Here is an 11,420-nt window from a genome sequence, read left to right as displayed (position 1 = left end):
GCCCTCTGCTACAGGCAGAACATTGTATACATAATAAATAAATCTTTAAGAAAGATGTTTTATCTATAGTATTTTTTAAGAGAACGTGAAGCTGAGGATGTAGCTGAGTAGTAGGCCGCTTGCCTAGCATGTGCAAGACCAAGGGTTCAATCGCCAGCACTGCAAAAGAAAAGTACACCTAGAGCTAGAGAGACAAACTATTGTAGTGCTAAGAACTGAACCAGAGTCCTCTGGAAGAGCAGCTAGTGCTCTTCCCCACCAGCCATCTCTCTAGGCTGTTTTACTTTCTTAAAAGCTGCCTTTCTCTTTGACATAAGTAAATTGCTCATGTTCCTACTATTGCATTTTGGAACCATTATTAAGTAACATAGGGCTTAACAACACAAGAACTGCAATGATATAATTTGATGACTAATTGTGCAAGTGTAGGAGCGAGAGAGATGGAGCAGCAGTTTAGAGCACTTCTTGCTCTTGCAAAACTCAGGTTCAGTTACCAGCCCTGACACGGCAGCTCAACTACCTATAATTCCAGTTTCAGGAAACTTGACAGCCTCTTATGGCCTCGACAGGCATGCATGTGGTGTACATACAAACATTAAGGCAAAACATCAGTACACAAGGAATCTAAAACAATTTTAAGGATGCTATTATGTAAGTAATGGGAAGGTAGCATATACAGCATGGATATAGTGAACAAAGGAGTGATGCCTGCCCTAGTAAGGTTTGAGCAGGATACTGTGGTACTCGAGTATGATGGTCCAAGATTCCAGTATGTCACTCAGAAAAACATAACTTTAAACATACATATTTTTATTATTTCAAGTTTTCCACTTATGTTTTGGACCCCCGTTGACTGTAACAGATCATGCAAAGAAAAACTTGGTAAGTGGTCTTACTGTATATAATCACAAAAAGCTGAATACAGGGACAGTGACCTGCTTCTCTGAACATGACAACTGTTCTTTACAATCCAGGCATTGGGTAGCTTCTCTAATTTTGTCTTCTAGGACATGTACTCAAGTACTGAGATGATGTAAGAACACTCAGAGCTCCAGTAACTACTATATCAACCTTCCTTAAAAACAAAACAAGCAGCCTGGAGAGATGGCTCAGCATTTAAGAGCACTGTCTGCTCCTCCAGAGGTCCTGAGTTCAGTTCCCAGCAACTACACAGTGGCTCACAATCATCTGTAACGTGATTTGATGTCCTCTTCTGGTGTGCAGGCAGAATACTGTTACAAATAAATAAATCATTAAAAACAAAACAAAAAAAAAAAAAAACAGGTGAGGTGGCACACACCTTTAATTCCAGCTCTTGGGAGGCAGAGACAGGCAGATCTCTGTGAGTTCGAAGCCGGCCTGGTCTACAAAGAGTCCAAGACATCCAAGGTTATATAGAAAAACCCTGTTTCAACTGAAAGAAAAAAAACAAAACAAACAAAAAAAAAAACCCCACTTTTTAAAGTTGTAAAGTGAAAAAAAAGTTGTAAAGTGTGCTTGACATTATTTGTGGGGTTCTAGGTTCTATATTCCTAGTAGGAAAAGAAAAAAATAAAAGGAAAAAAAAACCCTGCAAACCAGGACATTGAACTGGCAATACTTTGGGGCTGAGAAGTTGGCTTTGTCGTCAAGAGTGCTTGTTAGGAATGGAAAGGGTGACTGGACAATTAGGAACACTGGCTGTTGCAGAGGGCCTAGGGTCATCATTGAACTGTACACTTCAAATGGATAAACTGAGTTGAGTGCATTATATATCAATAAAGCTGTTCTGTAAAGTCTCTTTTTAAAAGCCATCAGAACAGTAAGCAAGCAGTTGTCCAAAATCTAAGCATGAGTTGAACTTAAGCAATGCAAGTCCAGTCTGGCAGTTTATGAATATAATCCCAAATACTGATGAGGCTAGGGAAAGAGGATCTGAATTTCAAGGGCTATAATTTTCTTTTTACTTTATTTACATGCTGGGAATTGAACTCAGGGCTTTGTGTACCACTTGAGAGAGGGGGACATATTTGAAGATGTTAAGTAGAGCCTGGATTTATTTTTAGTCTGGCATTCTACTTGTTAATTGTCTTCAAACCTTTCCTCTCCATGTTGACACTTTTTCTATGATGTTCAAACTCAGTGGATGTTAATTACAAGGCACAAACTCTGACTGATAAATTCAACTACATTAAAACTTTTAAATTTTATTTATTTAAAGATACCAAAAAAAGTGAAGACAAACCTGTGGTAGACATTGTTACACAGGGAACTAACAAATACAGAACGAGAAAGAAGCTTCCACAGCAATACAAAGTACTTGGAAAAAGTTCAAGAGCATCAGTTGTCACTGGGGATGCTACTTGAATGCAGAGGAGAGTCATTCTCTGTCCACACCCATTCCTCCATCAGGTACCATTGCTTTTGTAAAAACATATAAAAATAAATAAAAAATACATTAGGCTTACCCATACATGAGAAAGCACCTGAAGTCGAGATGCAGAGCTAACTGTCCTTTTCCTTTCCTACCCTGGGACACAGGGGCAGGCACTGCTTCCATGTACACATCTTGTGTTTGGACAAAGTCTAAACCATTTTTAATATGGTCTATCTACAACCTTCTGCAGACTTATCCAAGGTGAGAAGTGATATTCACTAAGTACTTATGATTTATTTGGGGAAAAACATTCATTTTATTATAACCTTTATATTTGAATTATAAGAAATAGTACAAAATGATTATATTTTAGTGACTGCTGTGAACATTTGAATTATAATCACATTTTGGGGCCTTATGTTTTGCATTCATAGAGGACATCAGCCACATGATAGACAAAAGGCCATATAGTGTATGTGTCACAGGGTTGAGGGGAACTTCAAGACAAAGAGTAAGGAGGTACAACATGCAGAAAAGACTCCTTAGGTTCTGACCAGCATCCTAAAGAAAAAAGAAGAATGCGTACCATTCTGAGTCAGGACGGGTGAGCAGGCCAAATCTCATGGTGACTCATGGTGACTGTTGTTGGCTTTTGGTTTTGTTTTGAGACAAGATCATATTTTGTAGCCCAGGCTGGCCTTGCATTCATGGCAACCTTCATACCTCAGCTTCTCAAGTGCCAGGATTATAAAGGTCAACACACTTGACATATTATGGGCTTATAGTTTCATTTTCTTTGGGAGCTCTTAAAAATTTTTGTCTGAATGTGCACAAGCAGGATCCTATAGTGATCATACTAGACTCCCTTAACTGGAGTTACAATTGTGCCCTATCATTGGGTGCCAGAAACCAACCCAAGTTCTCTGAAAGATCAGTAAGTGCTCTTAACCACTGAGCCATCTCTCCAGCTCCTTTGTACTTTGTTTTAAGCAGGTTTCATATAGCCCAGGCTATCCTTGAACTAGAAATAGAGCCAAGAATCACACTGAATTCTTCTGCCTCCACTTCTGAAGTGCTGGAACTACAAGCATGCACCACCACAGTGGACTTAAGTCACTTTAATCCAATTTTATTTCAAAAGACAATTTCAGGCTGGGCTCATGGTTTAGTCACTACAGTATCTGCTTTGCATGCATTAGGACAAAAATGTAAAAGTAAATAGGTGATGTTCATCTGTCATCCTAGGGCTGGGAAGGCAGAGACAAGTGGACCCTGGGAGCTCACTGGATAATCAACGTGGACACCTCCATGAGCTCCCGGTTCAGAGGCAGATCCTGTCTCAAAAAAATAAAGTGTTTTGGGTAGTGGTAGCACATGCCTTTAATCCCAGCACTCTGAAAGCAGGGGAAGGTGGATAGTTCGAGACCAGTCTGGTCTACAAAGGGAGTTCCAAGACATCCAGGACTATATAAATAAACCTTGTCTTGACCCCACACACATACACAAAAAGTGAAGTGTGATTGAGAAAGACATCTGGCACCAACCTCTGGCCTAGGAACACATAACGCACAAATTATAATACACATATGTAATTTCAAAACTTGTCAAAAATTGGAAATCTATTGTTTCTTTCATACTCAATTTTCTTTAACAGAAATTCTTTACTCTTTTTGTCAATTAGTTCTTGAGAGAACAGATTGAACTTTGGAATAAAATAATGGTCCAGTTTCTCTGTCCTGAGGCACTCAATGAAAAACATCAAAAACTTATCAAAGCAGAAACTTAGATTTGTGAATTCCCACTGACTGTCCTGTGGGTTCTGGGTCCACATGTGAAGCATGGCAGTTTTCACATGATAAGAACAGAATGCATCTAGTTCTTGAAATTCTTGTTTCAACCGTTCCAAAAGGTATTTCATTAGTTTTAAGCATTCTTTCCTGTTAAATAAAAAAGAAGATATGCATTTTTACTTATTCACAACCTGTCTCTTTTGAGACACGGCCTCTCTATGTAACCCTGGCTTTCCTGGAACGCACAGAGGCCCATCTGCCTCTACCTCCTAAGCATAGTGCTGGAATTAAAGTTGTGCACTGCCTTGTCTGTCTTTTCTCTTTTTAAAACATACTTTCTTCTTTGTTTCCAATTTTTTTGAGATAGGGTCTCATGTAGCTCAGGTTGGCCTTAAACTTGTCATGTAGCAGGGGCTGGCCTTCACCTCCTAATTCTCCTCCACCAGTCAAGAGCTGGGATTACGATGTGTACTACCTTGCTTGACTCAATCTGACTTCTTGACGGTCTATATTCTAACAAGAAAAATGACCCACTTAAGTGTGATGTCAAGTTTGGCCAGTCAGTCCCTAACAGCAACACAACTACTCCATCCCAAAGCAGCCACCACTATCCGATGTCATTCTTTGGCCTCTTCACCTTCCATGACAATAAAATACTCAATCAGCCAGATGCAGTGTATATGTCTGTATCTCAGCACTTGGGAGGCTGAGGCAGGAAGATCACAATGAGTTCAATACTGTTCAACACTGGCTACAGAGTGAGTTCAAGGCCAGCCCAGGCTACACATGAGATCCAAGCCCCCATCCCCCAAAAGTATACTATATATGTGTATGTATCTATGTATACATGCCTACATATGTAAGTATATATTATAAATAATCTGTATATAATAAAATATCTCTCCTCTGCCTTCTTTTCTTCTTCTGTCTCTCCTTCCCCCTTGCTCTCTACCCAAAATCATCCCAGAAGCACCCTTCTCCCAACACAACCCAGCAATAATCATGCTTACATCTGAGCTATGGCACAAGGAAGCGTTAAATGTTAATATCATAGGTAATTTGCCATTACAAAAATAAGGACATTACCTGCAACATTTCACTCCACCCGATTCACAACATTTTTTCTCTGTCCCGTGATTATTCAAAATGTATTTTTCAGTATGAGAGAAAGAGAGGCGCCATGTCTGTCCTATGTTTCAGACAACAGAAAGTTATTCTACAAAAAGCAGCCACATGTAAACAATATCTAAATTTTGATCCTATACTAAATTATCATCCTGAAGAAATTTTAGAAGACAGACCAAAAGAAGTGCACAGATAGACAAAGTAATTATTATTAAAGTAAATACTGTACAGCAAAGTAGGCTTAAATGGGGAAATTCAGAGAGCGGGACTTAATATACTTAGCCAAGATCAGACCTATTATCTCTTTGTTGTGCTACATTTATTCCATTAATATTTTGCTTCTCCGATGGTTTGACTTTCCCAGCATCTTTCAATAAGCTTTGATTTGCACAGCTGAGCTGCTACACAAATTTAAAGAGGCTTTAAAACCAGCACAAGGTCACACAGCTGGTCAAAGGGAAGCCCCAAGGTGCAGAACCACAACAGTCTGAGTCCAAGGCAGCACTTCACTTAAAAAGAAACAACATTTAGATGCACTGAACGGTAGGCATTTGAAAGTGAAGTAATTACTGTTTGCTGTGGTTTGGGAATTATTTTGAGACAGGGTCTCATGAAGCCCAGCTCAGCCTGCAACTCCCTTTGTATCAAAGACAGCCTGACACTCCTGTTCTTCCTGCCTCTGCTGGCTCCCTCTCAAGTACAATAGACACTTTTCTCAATTCAAGCTGGCCATACTCATGTTGTGGACTGTTTACCCTGACAGCTCTCAAATACCAGCACATTAGTGGACTGTTGATCTCTTACTGTCTTTGCATATGACACTAATGACCTTTTATATCCTTCCCATTCACCTTTACATTCAACAAACCTTGAAAACCTCTTCCATGTTTTGCATTCTTAGGTACAAGATAAAATGGATCTCTTCTTAGCTTGGTCCTAACTTTTGTGCCAAGCCAGCTTTGGATGGGTAGTCCTTCTCTGGTACTCTCAGGCCAGCTGCCTTTTGATTCCAAAGCCAGAATTATATCCACAGATATTTCTTCAGGGTTCCTGATTAGAAGTGTTACAGCAGGGCTTCCTGGTTTTTCCTCCTCCACACTGACATCTATATCTGTTTACACATATTGAAGCAAAGAAAAGGTTGATCCATTTTCTCTGGAAATATGAGAAATTAACAGAACGTAATTTAAAATCCTTACCCTAAGCTCTAATTAACATTAGCCCCAATGCAGAACTACACCCCATGAGACAGTGTTTTACCATGTAACCAAGTTACTATTTGTTGATGTGGTCATGATTCTATCAAGGACCTATGAGGAAGTATTCCTAAAGTCTTTGAGTTTGGGAGTATGTAGCTACAAAGACCAGCAACTTTGTGGGTTCTTTTTTCCAGTCCTTTATCACCACCACCACCTCCACCACCATTCTCATTTTACCTATCACTAGATAAGATCAAGAAGAACAGAAGGGAGGAAGGAAGGGAAAGGGGGAGAGGGTGAAAGAGAGACAGAGACAGAGGGAGAGAGAGAGATCCCTGAATCTATTTTTTCATTTTGTTGAAGCATGACTAACAGCAAACAACCCCTGCCTGAAGACCACCAACCATGCCTATCGGGGCTCTAGCATTTATATACACTCTGAAAAGTTCCCAGAATTCCAAACATCACACAATTGCAGAAACTATCTGCACCTGGCAAAACCATGACTTGGCTAGAGCACGAGGCAAATCCTATCAGCTGCTGCAGACAGTCCAAAGTGATCTCACATCTCCTAAACCTGGGATTAAAACGAAACACACTTGTATAACATTTTTGTGAGGTTTTTTTTTTTTTTTTTTTGGAACAAACTGCTAATGATTTATTCATCCACTTAGGAATGTTGCTAGCGTGAGATTCTGAGATGAGCAAATGTAGATGGAGTTGGAAATTTTACAGTCAAATTACAGATGCTACTTAACTGAAAGCGCAAAAGGATTTGGGGAGATGGAAATTATCTTTAAAAAGAAATTCAATGAGACATTTTTATGGAAAAAAATTAACAAAAAACTTTCTCATGAAAGGAATTAGGTTTAGTGTAGTTCAGTGTTTTTTAAAGAAACAAAAACTCCAAAGTTGTCACGACAGAAATGCTGTAATTGAATTTTCATTTAGATTTTTCTTCAATTTCATTCTTCAGAGACTTGAAGCTTTTCTCATACAGTCTTTCACTTGCTTGGTTAGAGTCACACCAAGGTACTTTCTGTTATTTGTGGCTATTGTGAAGGGTGTTGTTTCCCTAATTTCTTCCTCGGCCCGTTTGTCTTTTGTATACAGGAGGGCCTCAGATTTTTTTGAGTTAATATTGAATCCAGCTATTTAGCTGAAGGTGTTTATCAGCTGAAGGAGTTCTCTGGTAGAACTTTTGGGGTCATTTATGTATACTATCATATCATCTGCAAATAGTGATACTTTGACTTCTTCCTTTTCAATTTGTATCCCCTTGATCTCCTTTAGTTGTCTTATTGCTCTAGCTAGGAATTCAAGAACTATGTTGAAAAGATTAGGAGGGAGTGGGAAGCCTTGCCTTATCCCTGATTTCAGTGGAATTGATTTAAGTTTCTCTCCATTGAGTTTGATGTTGGCTATAGGCTTGCTGTATATTGTCTTTACTATGTTTAGAAACGTGCTTTGTATCCCTGATCTCTCCAAAACTTTAAACATGAACATGTGTTAAATTTTGTCAAATGCTTTTTCAGCATCTAAGGAGATGATAATGTGTTTTTTTTTTTTCTTTCAGTTTGTTTCTATGGTGGATTACATTGATGGATTTTCATATGTTGAACCACCCCTGCATGCCTGGGATGAAGCTTACATGGCCATGGGGGATGATGTATTTGATGTGTTCTTGGATTCAGTTTGTGAGTATTTTATTGAATATCTTTGCATCAATGTTCAGGAGGGAGATTGGTCTGAAATTCTCTTTGTTGGGTCTTTTGTGAGGTTTAAGTATTAGGGTGACTTCATAGAATGAGTTTGACAGTGTTCCTTCTGATTCTATTTTGTGGAATATTTTGTGGAGTTTTGGTAGTAGCTCTTCTTTGAAAGTGTGGTAGAATTCTGAGCTAAAACCATCTGGCCCTGAGCTTCTTTTGGTGGGGGGACTTTTGATGACTGCTTCTATTTTCTTAGGGGTTATACCCTGTGTGGAAACAGTCCCAGGACAGGTAGTGTGGTCAGTTCAGGGAGCTTTGGGAGTGGGCGGCAGACTGCTCCAAGGAGTGCCCACAGATGGGGTGGGGGAGAGACACTGGGGAGAGAGATGGAGAGATACAGATGGGGCGGGCTGATAGGAACTCAGAATTGAGAAGAGGAGTGTATATGAGCAGTAAGGCAGATCTGCAAAACCAAAAATCTCACCTTTGATTTCTTTAACTTCTTCTTTAATGATTTTCCTAAACTTTGACAACATCTTGGTAGCTGATAATATTTCCCCTTCTAAAAAATGACCAAAAGGATTTCCTCGTGGAATTCTTTTGAACTTCACAAGATAAAAAGCACCACTGTCATAATATTCTTGTAGCTGAATTCTGGGGACTTCCAGCTTAAACATAACATCAAATTCATTAGGAGTAGAAATCTATGGAATAGTAAAAATAACACGGAAATAGTTCCTTGTAAAATCTTTCCAAACAATTGCTTCCCCCAAGCCTTGAAATTTTCACTTGACACTCCACACTGAAAAGCAATTCCCCAATATGTATTCCTCTCAGAACAGGTACACCACACCTGAGAACAGGAAGGCTACATACCACATTACTGGTTTTAGATTGCAAATTCTCTCTTTTCCCTTTTTTTAAGCACAAACAATCATGTATGTTTTGTTTGTGGCCCAGGCTGACCTGGAATGCACGGCATACTCCTGGCGAGGCCCAAACTCAAGTTTGCTTCTCAGTACCCACGTCAGGTAGCTCACAGCCACCTGTAACTAAAGTGCCAGGTGATATGCCACCCTCCTCTGGCCTGCACGGGTTTCTGTGCAGAGGGTGCCTATAAGCCATACATACACATAAATGACATATATGTAAATATTTTTTAAATAAAATAAAATCCTTCCACAAAAAGAACTCTGGTCTTGGACTGCTTCTCTGGAAAACTGTACCACAACAGAGGGAAAAAAAAAAAAATAAACTTTACATATCAAAATCCCAGGAATAGAGGTTAATTCCAGCATTCAGGAGACTGAAACAGGCAGAGCGCTGTGAGTTGAGGCCAGCTTGGTCTGCCTAATGAATTTCATTCAGCCAGGACCACATAGTAAGACTCTATCTCAAAAAACAAGGACGGTCACCAAAAACATTTTTGTAAATAAAATTAGAAAACTTTCAGTGTTACCTTTTTATATCACAAAATACACATTCCTGCCATAGTGGCCACAGATGTGTGCTGGGGCTGGAATGGTGACACCCGAAGTCCTCACCCTGGGAAGACTCAGGTAGGAGAACCACAAGCTTGAGGGGACAGCCTGGGCTTACAGAGTAAAATCCTGTCTAAAAACAAAACAATAAAAAGCCCTTTTCATGTTCTCATCAATAATCATATCAGTCACAATAAATACCGTTCCAATATTAAATACCACAGAGAGCTAGGGAGAGGGTTCAGTTGGTAAACTATTTTGCAGAGCATTGACTGAAGCTCCGGGTTCGGGTTCAATGCCAGCAATGTATAAACTAAGTATGATGATGGCATAACATCAGCCTAGGGAGGTAAAGTCAGGAGGATCATCCTTGGCTACACAAAGACTTAGAGGCCAGCCTCGGATACATAAGACACTGTCATAAAATAAAATAAATTAAATTAAAGCAAAATAGTAAAGTAGAATGAAGTAAGTAAAAATACCACACAGCCTTCATCAGTGTGAGCTGTGCCTTTTAAAAAGCAATTATTTATCTTACTTATATGGGTGTTTTGCCTGCATGTGTGTGTGGCACTATGCATGTGCCTGGTGCCTGTGCAAACCAGAAGCAAGTGTCGCATACCCTGGAACCCTAGTTACAGGTGGTTTTGAATGGGAATCAAACCCTGCTCCTCTGGATGAGTAGCCAATGCTCTTAAGCTCGGAGCTATCTCTCCTGCCCCCTATTTGGTTTTTATTCTGTTTTCACTTCATTTGTGCTGCTCTTGCTGACACATTTAAGTAATTACTTTTAGTTTATTGGTTTTGTATCCCTTAATCTTGCTAATTCACTGATTATTTTAATAGTTTGTGCATAATTATGTTATCTGTATATAAATTTTTGTCTCTTTTCCAATCTTATTCTATGGTTTCTTTTTCTTGCCTTATTGTAGTGATTGTATGCATTAGCTTATTTTATAATCCATTCATGTTGCAAGTTGCTGTGGTTCGTTCTTTTTTTATTTATCTGTATTGTTTTGTTTTCGTTTTGAGACAGGGTCTCTGTAGAGCCTTGGCTGTCCAGGACTCTCTCTATAGATGACGTTAGCCTGGAGCTCACAGATTCACCCGCCTCTGCCTCTCTGCTGGGATTAGTAGTTATCACAATATTTGTATAGAACCACTACATTTTGATCTACTTCCTGTAATCTGCACTTGTGTTATACAGGACTAGCCTCTGAGCCACACTGCCACCATCTTCAGGAATTCAGCTGAGCCTGCTCTCCAAAGGTCATTAGAGCTAGGCTCTATGACTGTTCATTCACAGAAGGAGGTGGGAGAAGGACCCTCACCTGAGTATCCTGCCACCTCTCCCAACTGGTTGTATCCAATTCTGCCCTAACTGCAAGTGGTCCCAGGGTCTCTGGAATGGCTGGACTCACTCTAGAGGATATAGTTGGGGAAGGATTAAGAAAGGTGGCTCCATCCGCTCAGCCAGAGCAGAGTCATCATCCACACTGGGTGCAGGCCTTTCCCACTGCTTTAAGGTCACCTATCCTCCCTACCACGACTCCTCGGGGTCCAGAATTCCTCCAAAGCAGAGTGTTAAGAAAAACTAGCGATCAATATTAGTTTCTTGAAGCTAACTGGATGAATCAAAAAAGAAAAAGCTGTTAGAGACAAAGAAAGAAAGAAAGAAAGAAAGAAAGAAAGAAAGAAAGAAAGAAAGAAAGGAAGGAAGGAAGGAAGGAAGGAAGGAAGGAAGGAAGGAAGGAAGG

The 11,420-nt window shown here is 39.8% G+C and overlaps 1 protein-coding gene across 1 annotated transcript in view; it reads right to left on the bottom strand.

Moving 5' to 3' along the window:
• Positions 1–2,222: 2,222 nt before the first annotated feature.
• Cgas (cyclic GMP-AMP synthase) overlaps positions 2,223–11,420 on the bottom strand; it is a 10,467-nt gene continuing 1,269 nt past the window's right edge. The window contains exons 2-5 of the mRNA XM_055602502.1: positions 8,667–8,886; positions 6,140–6,382; positions 5,233–5,335; positions 2,223–4,293 (exon numbers count right to left, since the gene is read on the bottom strand). Coding sequence (XP_055458477.1) covers positions 3,951–4,293; positions 5,233–5,335; positions 6,140–6,382; positions 8,667–8,886 — 909 coding nt within the window. The 3' untranslated portion in view covers positions 2,223–3,950. The remainder of the gene's footprint in view (positions 4,294–5,232; positions 5,336–6,139; positions 6,383–8,666; positions 8,887–11,420) is intronic.

Source organism: Psammomys obesus, unplaced genomic scaffold, assembly GCF_907164565.1.
Source record: "Psammomys obesus unplaced genomic scaffold, mPsaObe1.curated_primary_1811, whole genome shotgun sequence".
NCBI lineage: Eukaryota > Metazoa > Chordata > Mammalia > Rodentia > Muridae > Psammomys > Psammomys obesus.
Note: the sequence above shows the minus strand (reverse complement) of the source record. Positions and strands in the feature narration are given on the sequence as shown.